Source organism: Eleginops maclovinus, chromosome 6 (assembly GCF_036324505.1).
Source record: "Eleginops maclovinus isolate JMC-PN-2008 ecotype Puerto Natales chromosome 6, JC_Emac_rtc_rv5, whole genome shotgun sequence".
In the NCBI taxonomy this organism is placed as follows: Eukaryota; Metazoa; Chordata; class Actinopteri; order Perciformes; family Eleginopidae; genus Eleginops; species Eleginops maclovinus.
The window spans coordinates 11,693,320-11,715,413 of NC_086354.1; the positions used below are offsets into that span (position 1 = coordinate 11,693,320).

The 22,094-nt window shown below is 43.3% G+C and overlaps 1 protein-coding gene across 2 annotated transcripts in view; it reads right to left on the minus strand.

Annotated features, from left to right (window-relative positions):
• epha4b (eph receptor A4b) overlaps positions 1-22,094 on the minus strand; it is an 80,148-nt gene that overhangs the window by 48,129 nt on the left and 9,925 nt on the right. For both annotated transcript variants that reach the window (XM_063885486.1, XM_063885485.1), the window contains exons 2-5: positions 15,002-15,066; positions 10,127-10,327; positions 8,553-8,660; positions 7,699-8,050 (exon numbers count right to left, since the gene is read on the minus strand). In XM_063885486.1, the coding sequence (XP_063741556.1) occupies positions 7,699-8,050; positions 8,553-8,660; positions 10,127-10,327; positions 15,002-15,066 (726 nt within the window). The remainder of the gene's footprint in view (positions 1-7,698; positions 8,051-8,552; positions 8,661-10,126; positions 10,328-15,001; positions 15,067-22,094) is intronic.

Here is a 22,094-nt window from a genome sequence, read left to right on the forward strand (position 1 = left end):
TCATTTTCATTTCTTTCAACATAATACAGGATGTTTAAAGTTGAAGAGAGATCATCTTTGTAGTGCCCGGTTTTAAAGACATTTCTGTAATATTTTTGTTGTAACTGTCAAAAGGAAGCTACTACACATATAATGGCTTATAATGCACACATCCATAGTTTTTAAAAAATTATATTCTGGTATCCCAAAAAGTCTCTCATCATACGTAATTGAGATGACTGCATTATAAGTAGACAAATTGTCACCATTTAAAGTATGCCATATTAGCTATTTGCATATCCTGTTTGAAATCATTATACTCGCAAGTTAAAGTTCACAGGTGTATTTAGATAACTATAAAATGTGTCAGTTTAAGCTGGCAGCCACCTGTAATACTACAGCTGCTGGACTAAACGGACATATTTAAAAATGAAAAGATTTTGTCACATCTCTCATCAGGTCCTGTGTAACCTGTCTTTTTTCTGGCTGACACTGGGGCTGAAAGTCTATTTGAATTTTCTGAATGGTTCCTCTTGGCTGTAGAACAATAGTACAGCTGTACTGCGTCCATCAAATTGGACCTCGACCACGGCTACATCTGTATGTCATGTATTGAGCATAGCAATAACGCCTGTGCAACAGCGGCCCAATCAGTGTGACGGGCCGATGGAACATCTGGAAGCTATCCGTGAACTAGAAAGAGAGGGAGGGAGGGGATAAGGGGAAGGGGTCAATGGCTGTCTTCCTGTTTCTGTGTTTCCTGTTCAGCAGACCCGCTGGTTGCCTGAATGCCTGCTCTGCTTTCTCTCGCACACACATGCACCTTTCTCTAAACCTTTAGATCTTAAGTGGAGCAAACTCAACACTGATTCAACACTATGGAAATGTGAAAATTATTAACTTTCCCATGAGCACACACATGTTTACCCCTAGCTGGAACTAGACAGCTTATGGAACACTTCCAATTAATGGCAACCGTACCCAAAGGAGACATGCTCTCTCTCCTCTGCAGCCTCCCTCTGTAGGGAATAGTGCTATATAAGGACGTGCAGAGTAGAAACATGCGTTAACAGTTTCTCGGTCCTTGGCCTGCTTTTCCTTCTTTTCTCTGAGGGTTTGCTCACACAGCTCAACCCACTGCACCAGACTCAGCTGTACTGTACGATGGCCTGTCTCGCTTAAACCACCTTGTTGTCCTCTGGTTTTGTTGTGGTTAACACTTCAGCAGCGCAAGTGTGTCTTGGTGCTAAGGTGGCCTTTGGCAACTCAGCTTATGCATGGCAAGTGATCTGCCATGGCAAAAGAGGAGCTGTGCTGGGAGAAATCGTGTGAATACACATTATCTGGGTCAGTGCTGTGTGGGTATGTAGACGGGTACTATAGTGTGTAGAGGATATAGCAAGCGCCTAAGCCTTTGTGATTTTGTGTGTCATTTATTCAGGCACAAAAGAGAGGAGATGAGGAAGAGGGAGTGGGAAAAAGGGATGGAGGGACATTTGAGAGAGGAGATAAGGGCATAATGAACTAAAAGGTGGCTGTCATTATCCAAAATAAAGTCCGACAGACGGACTATTTGAGCAGCAGAAACACTCCCACAGAAAGGTACAAGGACAGATGACTGGCCTTTACCAAACCATAGATCCATTTGTCCTTTAAGAACATCTGGCTAGTAATACCAGCCTGCTGCCTGACACTTCAACAGCTTAATGCCCTAATGCCTGCAGCAGTTGACTGTATACCCACAAAAACATCTTGACTTGTCTAAATCCTTCTGTTAGCCTCCGACTCCCTTCTTTCCCACACCTTCTTGCCCTCCAGCTCCCTGAGCTGCCACAAAGAGGAGAGCAAAGACAGAGAAAACTGTGCGCGTTGTGTGTGTGTGTGTGTGAGAGAGAGAACATACAACATGCAGGAGGGAGCGCTTGACCTTCAAAAGTCTGAATGTGATCAACATAAAAATGCTCACTTTACCCACCGCCTCTGACTGTCCACATCACACACACACACTTCTGCTATAAGGATAGAAGCAGAGATCAATATCTGTGTTGGAGAGGCAATAAAGAAAGGCAGGTTCCCTACTAAGATTTTAACACACACACACAGCACACACAAACACACACACACACCCCTTCCTCTGTAAGAAAGCTCAATCTCTTTTACAGGTGCAAAGACTATTTTTTTCCTACATCCGTTCCTTTTAAACCTTTCATTATGAACAGAGGCTGCAATCCTCTTATGAGATATAAACTGTAGGTGTGTGTGTGTGTGTGTGTGTGTGTGTGTGTGTGTGTGTGTGTGTGTGTGTGTGTGTGTGTGTGTGTGTGTGTGTGTGTGTGTGTGTGTGTGTGTGTGTGTGTGTGTGTGTGTGTGTGTGTGATTATATACATCTGAGTGGATATCTTGATGGAGCCCTTACAGCACATGTATCATATAACTTTCACTTATCTGTACAGAAAGTTAAAATGCCTCGCAGAGAACAAACAAAGGCTTTTACTGTAAGCCCCCCCCCCCACCTCCACTGCGCTTTTGTCCGACTCTGAGCCAGGTCTGATCAACTGAGCGGCTGAGCAGCAGGCCTTTGATCACTGCTAGTCACTAGGCAGACAGAAATCTGAATACCACTTCACAGGTTGAGCAATGTTTTCCAAAAATATCAAACTACAACTTTTTTTGTCTTCCCTTGAAAAGGACATTTTGTAGGAGTTAGTTATCCCGCCCAAAAGTTATGATCTCATAGTTGTGGTCAATGGGGTTTAGAGTGTTTAAGGAGCTAAACCAGTGTGATGTTTTCCTGGCTTTAAGGGTTTATATGGTTCTCCCTGAAAGGAATATTCAACACTGGAGGTATTTTGTGGCTAAAAACTGTTATTTATCCGCATAACACTTCTGTGTAGTGCCTCTTGCTGCAAGTTGCCAGATACAGATGGTGAGCTCAGATTTATGTTGTGACCTCTGCACAGGCACAGTGATCCTAAACCTGCTGTAACAAGACTTAAAAGTTACTGCCCCCATCCAAGAAATATTCACATAACTCTCCTTAACACTTCAATGTGTTTTATCACAATACTACATATACTATGTTTTAATAATAAGATTTAGAGGTTCTAGTAGGCAGATGTCGCTACCTTTGGAAGGAGCTGGCTGTTGACTATTTGTTTCTATAGCATTTATGCTAGGCTATGCTAACCAGTTGTTGGTATCATTGTTACCATATTAAATGTTAATTGTCAACTGGTTAAGCTATTTTTAACAATCTATTTAAACCCTCAGAAATAGCTAAATGTATATTGCATTTTAAATATTTCAAACCCATTGTCCTTTCATCAACAGCCAAATGTTCACACTGAAGTGTAAACACATTGGATTTGTTTCTCAGTGTTTTTTCCCACTTTGGTTTCATTCCACTTTCAGAAGTGAAAAGAACAGCGGGAGAGCTAAGTGGAATCAGTATGGAGAGTTTGGTGTGACTTTGAAAAGTTCCACTTGTAAACTAAGTTTTTGCTTTATGCTGGCAGCATCAAACAGATGGAAGAAGAAGAAGAGAAGAGAAGAAAGAGATCATTAGACAGATATATCCAACGGACAGACATACATACAGACATGTCACTCCGACCTATATTATTTTTGCCTGCTGAGAAAAAGAGAGAGGAGATGAGAGCAAGAAAACTTGTATCGAGGTGACAGGTGTCTGTCCTTCTCCCCTTCTCCACTCCGTCTCCTCCATCTCTCAGGCATCTGAGGCAGTAATTGGTGCTGTCAGACACACACAGAAGGACAGGACAGGACACACACACACACACACACACACACACACACACACACACACACACACACACACACACACACACAAATAGTCTAGTCACAGCTACACACACATATATAAACTCATGCCCTTCAGCATGTACCTCTAGGGCTTAAAACAGGAGGAGAGGTTTGAGAGGAGAATACACTACATTCCCCACCAGCTGTGAGACAGAAAAACAGAAGGAGAAGGCGAGGAATATGAGTTGGAAATGTAGGGGGTTAGAGGAAACAGTGGCAGACAGAAACAGAGAGGGAGAACATAAACAGAATGCAGAAGAGATAGACACTAAACAGAGAGAAAAGAAAGCAAGAGAGCCAGCTAGGCGGGGGGCTCGGGCTGCACTGACAGAGACCTCTGCATGGGGTGGAGAGATAGAGAGCTGACGAGGGGGGAGCAAATGTATGTGGCAGGGACGGGAGAGAGAGTTTGAAAAAGAGTGATAGAGAGAAAGGGAGGCACAGATTATGTAACTCCTGTGGTGACAAAGCAGATAAGTATGATTTACATGTGATGGAGCAGCAGAGCCACAGCCACCGGAGCAGCCGTGTGTTTACTGCAGTTCCCAGAAACGAAAAACACAAATATGTATTGAAGTCGCAATGTGTAACACTACAGTACAGGGATGGTGAGAGTGTTCAATTTTCCATACCAAAAACAAAATTGTAATGAACTTCCCAACAATGACGGTCTGCGTATCTACAGTCTGATACAGCGTATTACTATGTGTTAAAGAGCACTCTGGTTGTCCATCAATGAGTCATGCTGATAATATGTATGTTGGCTATAAGGCTGGTGATTTGATACTTGAGAAGTAATTGTTCATTTACAATTACTTAATTCAGATTATTTTCCTAAAATCTGTGTTCTCTGTGGCTTCAATCATCCAATTCTTGCTTAAGAAAAAGTGTCCAATCATTAAGGTAACCTGGCTTTGCATTTTTAGAGCCATAATGATGATGAGTTCAAGGACATTTCAAAGAAACATGAATACATTTTTTCTCATTTCCCATCTTATCGTACCCAATTACTCAACATCCCTTTTTGTCATCAAACAATCCACCAGATTTAATAGAATCCAGTGTCTAACATCAAAACATACACACACATTTACACACACTTAGTGCCTCACTTTATGGAATAAGAAGCAAGCATGGGCCAGGAAAATAGAAAAAGAGAAAGATGAACCCGTGATCTATAAATGTTTAACGAGTGCAGACAGAGGAGATGAAGGCTGTAAGGAGAAGGAGGAGGGAGACAGAAAGAAAAATGGTGAGGTGGAAAAGGAAGACAGTATCATAAAGGATGGGTGATGAGCAAAATGGGAGGTTTGTATAGGGAGAGAGGTGAAGAACAGCCACCATTATAGAAGCAGACACCACAGCAAGGTTAGAAAATAGCAGGGAGGAAAGGAGGCAGCCAGGGATTGAGGAAAAAAAGGCTGTAATTGGAGGTGTCTGGTGTTTGTCTAACACAGAGAGGCTAGTAATGATTCCATTAGCGCCTCACACTGAGAGAGGGAGACAGGGACAGAGAGAGAGAGAGACAGTGTCATAGAGAGAGACAGAGAAAGTAGAAGAGAAACAGAGAGCTATAGAGGCCAAAACACAGCCAGAACATTCACTTTTATACAAAAAAAACAATAAGCGTCAGAGCAGCTAAATGGCTAAAGAAGAAAAAAAACAACAGCACACAAAAAGAGCAAGAAAAAGGGAATTCAAGGCATCCATTAAAAGGCTTGTTCACCTGCTCAATAATGGTAGTTACGAATGCTCCTCCAGTCCTCTCCACAGCTCTCACCCTCTCCTCTCTTTGTGTGACGGCAGACGAGAGAGGGTGATTTAAATGCATTAGCCGAGTGTGTTTTCCCTATGGAAGACCTACAGACTGTGTCACGGCAGGAACCTTTTGTTTGGAGCTGACGCTGAGCGCTGAGAGGACTCTTTAAAAGCATGGCCCTTGTTCACTCAGGGACACATTAAAGCGCAACGCACTGGGATGTTGCTCTTCTCTGTGTCATCCCATGTCTTTGTTAAAAGCAGGCTGATTACAGAAGCAGCTACATTAGGTGGTTAAGTGAAATTGTGACGAGGGAAGCGAACAATATCAGAATAGCAGTGCGGGCGAAATAGCACCAGCACGGTCATCATTTTAATAAAAATTAAGTCTGTTTCCAGGGTATTTCATTTGGCATTGTCTCACTGGCTGCATACAAATATGAGACATGTTAGAAAGACATACATGGGATAGTAAATTCTCCCGCTGTATGAGGTAATTGCATTGCTATGCAAATCCCTCACTAGACCCCACAAATATATTTTCTCTAATACTGAGTTGGTGTTACAGACAACCCTGCGGTGGAGGGATTTCAATTCACCGCGAAGGAATTTAAGTCTATTGGAAATTACTATTTGATTGCTTGAGAATAATTTCTACACAACAGAATATGCCTTGAAATGGAAAACCTGACTCTCCATCCTGTGTTGCAGACACCTGTTTTGCCACGCCACACACACATATGCATCCACCGTCATGGCCATAAATTACGAGGGACACATTTATTCCCTGACCCCTGACCTCTGACTGACAAAAGGACTCATTACATCAACACACATACATTCGCTGTTATTGAGTTAACGGCAGCTTGTTAATCGTGCTTACCTTGCACTATTTATTCTCTGCAGGGTGATAAGACTTAGGGAGCAGACTGATGAGGTCATAGAGATCAATGAGGTCAACCGCTTTGCTAATTTTGAATAATGTTTCAATACAGGGAATGCGACATAGATGTACATCATGCAAGTCATTACATAAATTGAAACCTGAGATCACCTGTCACATAACTGAAGCTTTGAATTTGTACAAGAAAGACATGCAGCTCAACAGTCTGCGTTTCGTGATTGAGATGCAGCCAGTTCTGCCACAATCTGTGCACATTACCAGTCAGAGAGCTGAAGAGTACAGCTTCTGTTCTCCTTCACTTGTCTCTAAGGCCCAACTGCCAAGTTTTCTGGGCATCTTGGCTGCTGCTTCTCAAAAACAAGTACATTTGCATTATGTGCACCAATTTCCAAATATGCAGCGATGAATATCTACAGTATGATTCAATTTTCTTTTCGGGGGGGAAGCAAGCCTGTGGGGACAGGTGACAATGTTAGTCTGATACAGCGTGCACACTCAAATGCATGCACTCACAGTATGTGCACACACACACTCCAAGCACCATATGTGATGTTTTACGATTCAATAATCTCTTTTCCTAAGGCGTACCTTTTCCTTTCCTACAGCACACATCAATAAGCACTTTTTTCACACACAAACTCGTACCCCTCTACCATGCTCAGCGGGGAAGATGAGATATTCAGCTCTGACAAACAAACACACTCAAAAAATGTAAAAAAAAGCAAACTCAAAGCAAACTCTTCTCTTTTACTCTGCAAAAACTGTCCTTGCAGTGTATAAAAGTCACTCCGAGTGATGACACCAACACTGACACACACACATCAGTAACCTAAATACACATTGACATTTCATCCTCAGCAGAATTCATACAGTCACACTTGTTCGGCAAAAAAAAAGATCAAGTCGCAACTAATATTCTGGTCGTATTTGGCAGAATGGATATGATTGCTGTGCTTCATTCGCAAGAGAACTTTTGTAAGCTGTTGAAGAATCAAGTGTCACACTTGTTTAGCAAATTAATTCAGAAGGCCAACCTTTACGATACTCACAAAGATACAGAGCATATATCAGGCACTCAGGTGTAAAATGTGCAATAATAAATTCACTTTCGATATAAATAAAGACATTACAGCCAATACATGACCGCATCATGCATATTCCAACCCTCTGAATATGTCATTCTTCCACTATTCTACACAATTAAATCCTCCACATGCCCCCAGACCCTCACTCACGTTGGCAGACGTCCTTGTTCTCCTCGAAGCCCGGTTTGCACACACACCTTCCGATGGGAACCAGCCAGCCTCCGTCTGCACTGCAGTACATCTTCGGAGCCTCGAACTCCTCAGAGGCATTCACACACAAACCTTGGACCTCCACAAGTGCCGTGTCTCCGCCAGTTATTGTGTCGGGGAACTGGGCCAAGTTGAGAACAGTGAGAGGGCACTTCTTGTAGAAGACTCTGACTGAAACCAGAGCGATACATGCGCCCAGATCCTGGAAGGCCAGATAGAAGCCCTTTTTACTGAGGTTGCTTATATCCCGCACCTCTGTGTTTAGCTTCATCACGCGGTCGCCAACGTCCACCTGTGGAAGAGGACATTTTGCATGCGTTCATTTTGATAGCATCATCCAAATTTATTAGAGGATTTTTTTTTGGGCTCTAAAAAGTCATACATCTATTTTGGTACGATGTTGATGCCTGACTCTGACTGCACACACAAGGAAATAATTATAAAAAAAAATGCTGACAGTTTGGTAAATAGGATAAGATGACTATGTTTTAATATTAGCTACATTAAGATCACATTTCTTTCTAAGTATTGGTTGCAAATGGTGAATATGTAATTATGAAGTTGTATTAGAGGAGCAGATGCCCATATACAAACAGGCTGAACTCAATGTTGAAATCAGCATGAAAAGCACAGTACAAGAGATGGCCAGGATACAGCCGCACTGGGAATGACTAATACCATTTTGACACTCTGTTTTGCTTTTGAAGAAGTTCCACAAACAAAACATCAACATATGTTAGTGCTAGTTACAAGGTCATTTGTAAGTCTTTGTGAGTGCGTGCATGCGTACATACCTGTGTAAAACTCTCATCTGCAGCAATAGTATCGATCTTGACATACTGGCTTTCCTTGATGAACCACAGGTTGGCATTATTGGACTCGTAGTAGTACATGTTGAATGTCTGAAAAACAAACAACAATCACCTTTCAAACTCTAGAAATTGAACTTATCAGACTGAACAGAAAAACCCTCAGTAAAACAAGACGGATAAAAGACAGAAAGTCCACCCATTGTGGCATTTTAACAAGACTCCCATAGCTCTCCAGCTATTCTTCTGCTTCTTTTCAAGTCTCAGTCCATCTGTCTCACAGGCCAGTCAGCAACACTGTCTGCAGTTTCATCAAAGTGCAGCTCTGCACTGTCTCATATTATCTCCACTACTCATTCTGGAGATGTAATGAGAGTGAAAAGGGTGCAGAGGGCAGACAAAGTAAAGAGAAATGAATACAGAGGAGCAGCGATATCAGGCTCCTATGACTGAGAGGGGGACAGTAAAAAAAGATATATTACAAGTTAAAATATACGAGGATCCACAAATGAAGCCTCTAGAGCGTCGTCAATTTTATTCAGCAGCTTTCTCTCGCCATTCTTTTCCTGCCTTTCGCCTATTTATGTATTTATTCATTGGCCGTTAAACTGAATATCATCTGTGTGTTTGTGAGAATGGAATGGAAAATATTGAAAAATAAAATCATGAAAATATTTAAGATGCACTTTTTGCTGCTCTGCAGTACCATTTAGTACAAGGTGCAGAATACATATTGATTTCATTATAAGCACATACCTTGAACTTATATATGTGAGGATTTACTATAAGACCATGTGTGTTACTGAAATCATTCAATACAGACTCAGACTGATTTAGTGTTATGTATTATGTTAACTGACAACCTAATCTTAGAACAAAAAGCTAATTTTGAGTGCTTTTCTGCTGCTCATTCTATTTATGTTTTTGCTATGTCGAGTTTCTAGATTATTTTCCGCAGTAAAAGGGAAGCAGCAAAAGCCATAATACATAATTTTATTGGAGAAAATATGAAGATCAGACAGGTTTAATTGAAAACGCAGAGAAGTGTTATTGGAGTTAATTTGCTGATTTAGTTGATTAGCTAAGCACGGTAAACAAAGTGCCTGCTGCGTGTGCTGTAGGGTCCAATTTGTAATTAAAGAATATTCATCACAAATACAATATGTATCTACTGAGTTAGTTAAACATTAGAGATGAGAAGGTTATAGGGTTAGACTAAGAGTACTTACTAGTCAAAGAATATATTTGTAGATGTAGAGACAAACCCCAGATTTTAAACATATCCAATACCTCCAAATCAAATGTCTTTTCTTTTTTTACTTGCTTCCCTCCAAATAATTTAAAAAGTGCACACAGCTACACATCAGTACTCATGGAGCTCGTCAAAATTCAGTGTCTTGCTCACCAAGAGTGAACAAATAAGCATTGTGAGTGCAACAGAAGGGCCTAAACAAACAGCAGATGCAAAGATATTTGTTAAATGCCACCATACTGCTTGTGGGTTCAAAAGCTTGCATGTGTATCATCACTTGTATGTGTGTCTGTGAATGGACCCTCACCTCCTTGCAGGTACCAGGAACCCCGGGCAGGCTGTTACAGTCCCTCAGTGTGAACTTGATCTCTATGTGGACGCGCTGCGCTCCCTCACGGCTGATGTGGCGCGTCCTCAGCCAGTTGTTCTGGTTGGCCTCCATGACGTTGCACACCTGGTACGTCCTCATGGGCGTGTTCCTCTCATCCATCACACTGATCTCCTCCCACTGAGGATAGATAAAAGGAGGTTTAGGGAGAAGAAAAAGTCAAATGGGTCTAGAAGATACAATCAAAGGGACAATCTCTTCAACTAAAACATTTAAAATCAAGAGTTAGTGTGACGTTCAGCTGCAGCCTAGGTCCAGCTCGACAACAGCACCACTCGCCTGTGAGATCGTCCTGTTCCATCGCTCGTCAATGGACAAAGGGGATCCCAGTCCAATAGTTTGCTTTTGGGAAACTGGGCCCAAGTTCAATGAACTGTGGTTTCAGTGCAAACCGACGCTAAGCCTGCTCATTCTATTTTCATGTCTGGGTGTATATGAGTGATGATGTGTGTCAAGATGACTGAAGTACTGTCTTTGTCCATGCCGCACGTGTGCATAGAGTGAGCATGTTTTTCTAGAGTGAATGCGTGATTTAGTGCTTAAGGGGTAAGAGTGTGTATGAGAGACACATGGAGAGAAAGAGGGAGCGAAGGAGTAGGTAGGACAGAGCTACTTTGTCTCCCGTCATCCGCCACCATCTGTTTCCACTTCTGACTAAGGCAGTAATTGAGAACACTTCTCGCATAAGCACAAAAACATTTCTATCTACGCACACATATATACCATTGCACACAAAGAAAAAGAACATTTCTATTCCTTAAAGAAAAATGAAAATAAACCAAAGTGGTTTCAGTGTCTCAAGATATCTGATCCTTTCAAGGGGAAACTAACTTGATTTTCCTATACACACACCCCCGCAACCCTGAGCACACACACACACACACACACACACACACACACACACACACACACACACACACACACACACACACACACACACACACACACACACACACACACACACACACACACACACACACACTGGGTGAGTCTTGAGCCTGTGGTAAGGGATGAGAGGACCACCATCTTTGTTCTGAGCTCCTGTCATCATCTTTAGACTGAACCTCTAAGCTCCAGAGTGATGAGCACATATCACCTTACAGTAGTCCAGGCATGTAAACAAAGACACCGGTGCATACATACAGGCATGATACACACACTCACATGTGCACACACACTTGCCTACACCAAGACCCACGGGGCTAACTACCTGTCCTCCTTAGCGGTTCCTAAATCAAATGAAAGTCGAACGGTATATGACCTGAGTGAAGAGAAAGTAATGAATAAAGAAAAGAGAGAAAACAGGCCAATAAAAAGCTGCAAAAAAGACTTAGAGAAACTCTCAAGAAGGTAGTCCAAGCTAAGACTGGTTTCTTGAGGGTAATCTAATGTGACGGCCCAACAACCCCGCAAAAGCTTGACGCATTTCACCTCCAAGTCCTGAGCGCTAAAACAGACCCACATAAAAAACACACACATTCTCACATAGACCCACACACACTCAGATGCTTTTAATCCCCCACAGCCTCCGCTAAAACCTCTACTGTGTATGAATTGGAGCTCGAACAAAACCGTCTCTCTTGATCCCGACCCAACAGTCTTCATCTGCAGAAACAGAGAGAAGGAAGAGTCGAGGGGAAAAGAGGCAGAAGATTGTTTAAGCTCCTGCAGACACAGATTTCCCTGACAGTCAGTTTAGAGTTTGAAGATAAAAATATAAAGGAATGTATCACTAGAGTCATGCTCGACATTATGCGCTGAGAGCACTCGATTCAATTAAAAGAACAAAACCAGAAACGAGGGAGGAAAAGAAAGAAAGCGAGTGAAGAGAGGAATGAATGTTGGTAAATTACAGGCGCGCCTGGCAGCTAAATAGACCCATCTGTGCAGAGCTGAGACCAGTCGGACATCACAGGACGGTCACACACACCCCCGCACACACACAAACACACAAAGCTGAGTCCCCAGGGAGTGGTGATTAAAGCATTTATGGGAATAGTCATTGAGGGATAAAGAGGGCTTTATGATGTCTTTGTTTATTTCTTTGTAAGCAGAGTTTGGAGTGGCTGGATTACTGCCACTTCCTGGTGAGCCACTTATTTCCCTAGTTGGCAAGTCTGTTCATTGTCACATTTGCCTGGTGTAAAGCACAGGTGTGTTTATGAACATGAAAACAACTTGCTCGCCCCTATTTTTGTTAATGATACAGCAGCCGCTTGAGGGCAAAAAACAATCAAAAACTGAACTGGGAAAGTGTTTGGATAGGCTGAAGAGTTTAAGCTCCTTCTTTCTTCCTATAAACACATATGAAGTGAAAACTGTTGCCTGTGTTAGTTCAGTCTGAACACAGAAATTAACATTCAGAATGAAACCCTCCCCCCTAAACCTCAATCACCTGGGCCAATCAGCACGGAGCCCGCTTGATTGCTTTGAAGTGAAGCAAAGACGTCGGATAAGGGTTTAAGTTCAACAATTCACCAGCTTAACATAATATCCTTCGTTCTGCAATCCTCGATGGGTACACCTAGTTGGGTGTAATTGGCCCCCAAAACCCTGTAACTAGCTCTGGTTTAGTGAGAAAGGGGGATGAATGAAGGAACATAGATGGAACATGAATAAATAAGAAGGGGATGGGGGAAATGAGGGCTCAGGAGAGTCTGGGGGAGTAGAGATGCAGTGGGGCCCCTCCATTTTCAAACATCATTAAGATGTATCTGTTTTGTGTCCCTCACGAGGAACTCCCCTGCCTGGTGACAGAAGTGGGTTGCCCCACGCAGTCTCAGGCACATCCTGCCCTGCACGGCTTGGATTAAGCGTGACCTACAGGGGTCAAGTGTGGTTTTGCAGTAATTCAGGTAGACAGTGGTCGCAGATTGGTGGGAATTGCTTCTCTTCGAGACCAATCTTCAGGTTTAAAGGTCAAAGGTCAACTAGATAATCCTCCTGTTATGAAACATAAGACTACTCACAGCCCTGGCACTTTTTTCTTTTCTCAGTAAATCACCCTCCTATCACCTTCGCCATTCTCTTGTCCTTTACACAATAATAACATTTATCAACATTACCTTTGCCAGCAGTATTGGAAGCCTATTCTAGGCCTTAATAGCCTCACCAACAAGAAATAATAATAAAACTTGTTTGGCAGAATTTGTTTTCTTTTTTATTTAATCGTTTCTTGTTTGTTTTTGCAGCTTCAGATGTACTTGCTTTGTCTAGCTTTACTCCTGTTTTCCTTACAGCTCTTTACCTGGCAAATACATTCTTTTTTTATGGTAAAGACATAGCTACATGAAGAAAAAACTAGGGTGCTATTTTGGGAAGCAGAAGCATTGTGCTAATTAAAGTTTGTATTTTTCACCAACAATGACATGCCAAAAAAAAGGAGGATTATGTTTATCTGAGAGGAAGATAACGTTGCATTCATGAGCCGCGAGGCAGAATAAAAACAACCATGAAAGCAAAGACGTTACCAGCTTTAACCAATTTACAAATTTCTTTGGCAGCTGATATTGCTTGTGCCTGACCCCAAAGTAAAGAAACACTTGTTTTTACAATGCCTCAGTCCATGCAGTGTTATCTCTGATCTATTTGTCATATTTATTTGACAGCAGAGTTGTGTGTATGCCCATAAAGCCTGTTTCCTCTTAGTTTCTGTAAACATTCAGGGGGAAGATGCCAGATCCCCCACCACGTTGACAGCTCATGAAAAAAGATATACAAGACGGAGGTTATTATTTATATTTTATACTTTCCAGCCAACACATTTCTTTGAGGGTAAACTAACAACACATGTGCTTTTCAGGGGCCATGATTAAGCCACCCCAAACTGAACCATATTTTCAATAAAAGTAACTTGTGTACTCTTTTCACAGATGGCATGCATTCACTCCTGCTATAAGAACCTCGTGAAAAAAAGAGTGACATCCACAAACAACCACAATATGGCCACACAATGAGAGCAGTTCAATAAAGTGAATTTGAAACCCTTGATTGCTTGAGAAAGCTTTAGCTGCCTCTCTGCTGCGCACAACCATGAAACTGCGTGTGGCACCCTGCAATTTAACACACTGACGCTGAATAGTGGAAAGGAAGTGCAGCTCAAGGGGAAATATAACTAATTCAGCGCTATTCAACATCTCTTGCACTAGAGTGACATACAGAACTCACTCTTATTTCTTTATTCAATAAACTTCCGTCGTTCTTCCTCTCCTCTGATTTCTCTCCTGTCATTTCCTGATGCATGGTGGCTGCACTTCAGACTCCCTTGGTCCCTATACCTGCAAAAGGCTAGTTATGTAAGCCCTCATACACACATGCCGATAACACCGACATGGACACGACATCGCCTTTTACGTAAGAATATTTACCCCTCCACCCCGTCTCTTAACTCCATCCTAAAAAATTGCAAACCGTAACAAATGGAGGGTTCAGTGCCACAGCGTTTTCAGCGCAGCGGAAATAATTTGTAAATTCCCCCTGCAGACTCCCGATTTAGCAAGAGCGCTGAAGAACCCAATGCTCCCTAAAACACACACTCCAGTGCTACTGCTGCAGCTGCTAGCTTTGAGTCTTGCGCCTTCACTGAAAAATAAAACATCCCAACACAACCCGCTAGTTGTGATCTGATTTATACTTGTGACAAATTGTTGTGACAAGAACAGAGGATGACTGTGTGTGTGTGTGTGTGTGTGTGTGTGTGTGTGTGTGTGTGTGTGTGTGTGTGTGTGTGTGTGTGTGTGTGTGTGTGTGTGTGTGTGTGTGTGTGTGCGGGCGGGCGTGCGCACATATACTCACTCCCTCATTTGGGTAAGCCTCCCAGCCCAGGTCGGCCAAGGCTGACATAGAGTCCAGCAACGTAACTGCAAGAACAGAGAGAGAACACAAAGCATAAACACACTCATACTGCAGATGCATTTCATTGCTAAATCCCTACTTTGTTCCAACAATGTTTTTATCAGCATACAATTTAAAGAAGTCTTGAAAGCATCACATAACATCAAAACCTTCTATATAAAAAAATCATCAGTTTTTTCATGGTTTATACAAGGGTTCCTTTTGTTTTGAGTACAACAGCAGTGGAATCACAAGCAGTGGTAAACCTATAATTTCAATTTGAAGATTACTGTGGTTGTACTGCAGCTGTTATGGTTCAAGGGGACACAAAGTCAGTCAGTGTAACAGCATCTAGACAAAGAGGCAAGAGTATATTTTAAAGTTGCATTTACATTTTGGATATTTTAGTGATATGCCACAAAAAAGCTCTCTTTTGAATATTGAAACAGTCGCCTTGTAGGCTTGCGAAATGGCCGTATATCAGGGTGAGTGTATTTAATGGAGGGAACATGCTGCGGTCCAGTTGTCTCAATAGATTGTGTGGAAGATTGACTTCATTGAAACATTAAATATTTCACTGTTAAAAGAAATGTAATTATTGAAATCCAGTGTGTAAGCCTAAACCGCAACCTCATCACAATTCCTGTTATACATCAAATTGCCTTTCATCACATGTTAAACATTGCTGAGATGCTGACAACCCAAATACAATAGAGGTGAATTCTGTTTTAGTAACAATGTGTGATATCGGTACGTTAAGTATCTGCTGATTCTCATACCAATCACTTACCCTCTTTCTTTCTCTTAAACAACACCACTGTTGATACCACATTTGTATTGATGCACTGTGCTTGACCTATCCATCTGAAAAACAACATGTTCAAACTGGGAAACAAATTCTACTCTCCTAATGGAATACAGATAAGACCACAACCTATGACTCAGTTTGCAATAGTTCTTAACTCCACACTCCATGCAGCCAAAGAATGAAAACTCATTCCTGGTAAATCCACAGACCTGTCTGTGAACGCTGCTCATACTATCGAAGAAAGTCCCTATCAAAAACTGTGGATTACCCAGACATTGTTTCTGAATATGGTTATCTCAAAAACTCAGTCCATGAAGCTGAAACTGCAGTAACAAACAAGGATTTAGTGGTTCAACTTTCATAATGTTGTGGGAGTATCAGTGTCATCAAGGACAAAGTTCCTCAGTAGTACATTTCCACATTTTGTTCTGTGGATGTGATCTCTGTGTGACAGGAGGAAGTGGAGGGAGGATGCGAGGGGTGATAGAAAAAGTGAAGAGGGGAAGGTGGCAGGTTGAGCAGCGGGAGGCATAATGAAAACCTGCTCAGATACTGGAGCACGGTTCTCCACCTGTGTTTGTGTGTCACTTGTTAGTGTGTGTGTGCAGTTTTTAAGGCTTGGCACAGTGAGGTCCTAATCAAGCGTTCATCACCGCTGACCATTAATATTTAATCAGCTTCCATCTGCAGAGACTGCTGCTTCTCTCTTTCTTCTCTCTCATTGTGGCTCTTTCAGGTTAACTTCCCTCCATTGAAATCTTTGAACCTATGCTTTCAATCCACAGATCCAAGATCAGACGGGTGAATCGCTGACCTGACGCAATTTAAACTGACTGCATCACTTTAAAGCAGCGCAATTCTGTATTCCCTCCAATTCTTAAAAGCATTGACCTGGAAAAAAACTATTTCAAAGTAAAAAGAAAACAGAGTATGCCCTGCTGAATGCAAAAGAGCCTAATCACTGAAGTGAAGAGGTTTGAAAGTGCCCGTTTAGAAGCCCCTCTGTGTATCCATACTGCCTGTAGGTATAACAAAGGCACTGTAAAATTGGTGCAACCTCCTCTTTTCCTATCTTTTCCCCTCTTTCTCTTCCTCTCGCACCCATGCTGTTTATCAGCCCTCACTGAATCCCAGTCATTCCCTTCAGCTCAGCACACCGTGACAGCAGGGAGGCATGTCATGCTCTATTAGTGTGTGTGTGTGTGTGTGTGTGTGTGTGTGTGTGTGTGTGTGTGTGTGTGTGTGTGTGTGTGTGTGTGTGTGTGTGTGTGTGTGTGTGTGTGTGTGTGTGTGTGTGTGTGCGTGCGTGCGTGCGTGCGTGCGTGCGTGCGTGCGTGCGTGCGTGCGTGCGTGCGTGCGTGCCACACACACACACACCGGTGTTTGCGTGAGAAAACAGGTACAGAAATAATTGTGCATGCAGTATAATGAAACAGAGAGGCTGCGCAGTGTAGCGCAGGTGAGAGAGAGAGTGAGACAGATTAAATGAGAGGGAGTGAGGGAGATACTAGGGGAGGTGCTGAGCAGATAAAGGTCAGAGGCAGCCTCCAGCCCATGTGTGTATTCAGACTGAGACTAAAGATCGTTTGCACTGCTTTCCTCAGTTTATGGTCATTTGAGTGGCATACTAGAATTAGACATAATAGGATAATAATATGTGGTTTCAGGATCCAAAGGAGAGGCTCACACACATTCTCACTCAGACACACTCAGAGATGAAAGCTACTATCAACAGGGATTGTTGAATTTACACACATACTGTCAGTCATACCAATTATTCTCCCTGACTCACTTACTACAATACATTCTCCTGCATTTCCCATACAAAAATAACGAGGAAAGTGGAACATTGTTAAAGTGTTGGTTCACTTAAGTTACAAAAATATATTTTCTCCCTTTGCTTAAATCACTGAAAAAAATCCATTTAAATACAGTATCAGCAACTATTTGCTGGTTATGGAAACTTGGAACTAGTTTCTCCCAATTAAAATAAAAATAGTTTGTTTAATATCTCATGGAGCAAAGATGTACATTTTCAATTTTGTGTTTGCTCTGAAACAGCTTTTATTCTCTCACATCTGCCAAGTTACTGTTCAGACTTGGCTTGACAGTGGCTGTTAGCTAGCTACCTACGTATGGAACCAGTTTTCACAAAGAACTCAAGTTTTCTCTGTTGTTTTCCTCTAGTATGTTTCCTTTCCCTCTTTTTATCAGATTTTTTGTTGAATAAATCATGGGAATTAATCAGTTTTTCCAACTCCAATGCTTCAGTTTATGTTCTGAAAGATAGTTTTTGATTTAAGAGATTCGTAGTTAGCCAACACTAATATGATTGTGTTAAATCATGGAATAGTTGATATCCATCCATCTTCTCCCGCTTCTCCGTCAGGGTCGCGGAGGTAACAGCTCCAGCAGAGAGCCCCAAACTTTCCTTTCCCTGGCCACATTAACCAGATCTGACTGGGGCATTCCAAGGCGCTCCCAGGCCAGTGAAGAGATATAATCCCTCCACCTGGTCCTAGGTCTCCCAGCTGGACGTGCCTGGAACACCTCCCTAGGGAGGCGCCCAGGTGGCATCCTCACTAGGTGCCCGAACCACATCAACTGGCTCCTTTCAACGCGAAGGAGCAGCGGTTCTACTCCGAGTCCCTCCCAGATGACTGAACTTCTCACCTTATCCCTAAGGGAGATGCCAGCCACCCTGCGGAGAAATCCCATTTCGGCCGCTTGTATCCGCGATCTCGTTCTTTCGGTCATGACCCATCCTTCATGACCATAGGTGAGGGTACGAACGAAAATGGCCCGGTAGACAGAGAACTTTGCCATATGGCTCAGCTCTCTTTTCGTAACAACGGTGCGGTAAAGCGACTGCAGTTCCGCTCCGATTCTCCAGCCCATGTCACGCTCCATTGTTCCCTCACTCGAGAACAAGACCCCGAGATACTAGAACTCCTTCACTTGGGGTAAGGCCTCATTCTCTACCTGGAGGGACAGTCCATCAGTTTCCTGCAGAGAACCATGGCCTCAGTTTTGGAAGTGCTGATCCTCATCCCAGCCGCTTCACACTTGGCCGCGAACCGATCCAGTGAGTGCTGAAGGTCACAGACCGATGAAGCCATTAGGACCACATCATCTGCAAAAAGCAGTGATGCAATCCTTAGCCCACCAAACTGCAGACCCCTTCCCCCACGACTACGCCTCGCGCAGCCCTGGCGGGGGCCAACCCTCACCGGAAATCGGTCCGACATGCTACTGAGAACACGGACACAGCTCTCGCTTTGGGAGTACAGAGATTGGATGACCCTGAGTAGAGATCCCCTCACCCCATACTCCCGCAACACCTCCCACAGTATCTCCCTGGGAATCCGGTCATACGCCTTCTCCAAATCCCAAGCACTTGTAGACCGGATGAGCGTACTCCCAGGCCCCCTCCAGGATCCTTGCGAGAGTAAAAAGCTGGTCTGTCGTTCCACGACCAGGACGAAAACCGCATTGTTCCTCCTCAATCTGAGGTTCGACAATCGGCCGGACCCTCCTTTCCAGCACCTTAGAGTAAACTTTCCCGGGGAGCCTGAGTAGTGTGATACCTCTGTAATTGGCACACACCCTCTGATCCCCCTTTTAAAAAGGGGAAACCACCACCCCGGTCTGCCACTCCTTCGAATGTTGATGAGACGTGTCAACCATGACAGTCCCTCCATCCAGAGCCTTCAGCATTTCTGGGTGGATCTCATCCACCCCCAGGGCTTTGCCACTGTGGAGTTGTTTAAGTACCTCAGTGACTTCCATCCGTGAGATTGGAGTTGATCTCCCTTCATACTCCAGCTCCGCCTCTAACATAGAGGACGGAGTTGTCGAGTTCAGGAGTTCCTCAAAGTGCTCCTTCCACTGCCCGGCGCCTCACACCTTGGGCAACTCCGGAGAAGAATAGAGTCCAACCCCTATCAAGAAGTAAGGTTCCACAGCCGACACTGTGCGTAGAGGTGAGCCCCACCAGATCCAACGCTCCACCTCCCGCACAAGCTCCTTCCCCCCCAGAGAGGTGTTGTTCCACTTCCCCAAAGCCAACTTCTGCCGCCCGGGTCTGGTCCGTCGAGACCCTCTGCTTTCACTCCCACCCTTCTGGCAGCGCACCCGACCCCATCGCTGTTTCCCGTAGGTGGTGGGCCCGCAGGATGGAGAAGCGGAGGTGTTGCCCACGTTGCTTTTTCAGGCTGTGCCCGGCCAGGCTCCGTGGCAAGCCCGACCACCAGACGCTCGCAGACGAGTCCTCCTTCTGGGCCTGGCTCCAGAAGGGGACCCCGGGCTTCCTCCGGACCGGGTATCCTCGCTTTCATGTGTGTTTGTCATGAGGTCAGATATAAGGGACAGATATGCAAAACTGAGTTCACCATTAAGAATCATTCAAACGTATCACTTTGAGTCTTGGCAATAGGTAATAATGTGTTTAGGTGTCTTTAGGTTTAGGTTATCTTTTTGCTAGCATAATCTGCAGGCATTAATTCCACAATTTATACAGTGGTATCGACCTTCTCACCTAACTTGGTGCGAAAGCAGATACGAGTATTTCCCAGGTAGAACTCTCTGAGACGTCTTTAACACTAGGAAAGTAAAACAAAAAGTAACTGCTAGAAAAACAAATGTTACCCTTCAAGACACTTTGTGTGTCTGGAGTCACTCATCATGTAGAAACGTTCCTTAAGATCTAGTCAGCTAGTGTGTTATAGAAGCCATTACATATTCTAAAACCATTTTGCAGCCCACTGGGAAAACACTCACGTACATAAACCTACACATCAACACTTTTTCTCATCTGCTCACACCTCCTGTCAATACCACTTATCACTAGTAATCAATGAATGGACTCATCATTTATGTATTAGCTATAGCTTCCTGTCTGCTGACATGGCCAGTATACACTACATTTAGTCAATGTATTTGCGTGTGTGAAACTGTGTTTGTTTGTGTGTCGAGGATGAGGGGAAAACAGAGGAATTATGAAGATGTGTAGTGTTCTTCTCCCAAACAAAAACAAAGCCACACCTCTTATCTATCTGTCTATGCATCTCTAAACACTCCCCATCCATCTGCCTCTCTCTCTTTCCTTTCTCAGGGGAACTGGCTAAATTGTGTGTGTGTGAAATCTAAGCCTGGTCCAGGCCTGCTTTGGCTCAGAATAAAAACACTAAGCTCATCAGTCACTCATTCAGGCCAGGCTAATGTTGGATTTTATGACCAGTATCTCTTTTTCTCTTTCTAAAAAACACACACACACACACACACACACACACACACACACACACACACACACACACACACACACACACACACACACACACACACACACACACACACACACACTCCCGGCTGAAGAGCTGATAAACATGTCATATCATACCCACAGTGGAGCACCTTCTAAATTTGAGCACTCTGTGACAACACGAAAACAAAAATATTTCTACTATCACATCTTTACTCAGCCTTTCCATGCAAGAAAAACCCTCCACAAAACCTAAGAGGAATTCATTTGCAAAAACATATTAAAGCCATTCTTAAAATGAATAAACCAACATTAGTTTTTATTGATATTCCCTTAAGTGCGCCATAAAAATAATTAAAACCAAAGATATTTTTCAGATTTTCTTTTTTCACTCAAGCGCACGCACACACACACACACACACACACACACACACACACACACACACACACACACACACACACACATTCATATCTAATTCTTCCTAGGCTTTCATCGCGGGGCATAAATGCACAGATCCATACGAATGCACATGTGTCCTGATTACTGTAAGAGTTGTTCGATTGCACAGAGACATGCTGTCTTATTGATTTTCGGCACCAAACTGTGAGGTTTACATTCTGGGAGTGAAAGAGGATGAGTCGGTAGGGTAGACGTTTGTAAATTCCTCTACAAATGCCGTAAAGAAATGAGTACTCGGAATCGTGTGCAGAAACCCCAAACTCTATCGCGCTGTCTTTGTCTCCTTCAGTGTCTCTTTATTTCTCCTTTCACTGATGTTTCCTCCCATTTGGGATTCTCTCTCCCTCTCAATCTCTTTCTCCCCCTTCTCTTCTTTCTCCACCCCTGCTTGTTAATGTCTCTCTGCCTCTCTCTCTCTGGTCTGTCTCCACTTCTTCAGCTGGGCTGCAAGAAGCTGTGATCCACCTGCCAAGAATCCAACGGAGCTGCCAACAGCCAGACTGGAGCACAAAGACACCAGGATGCT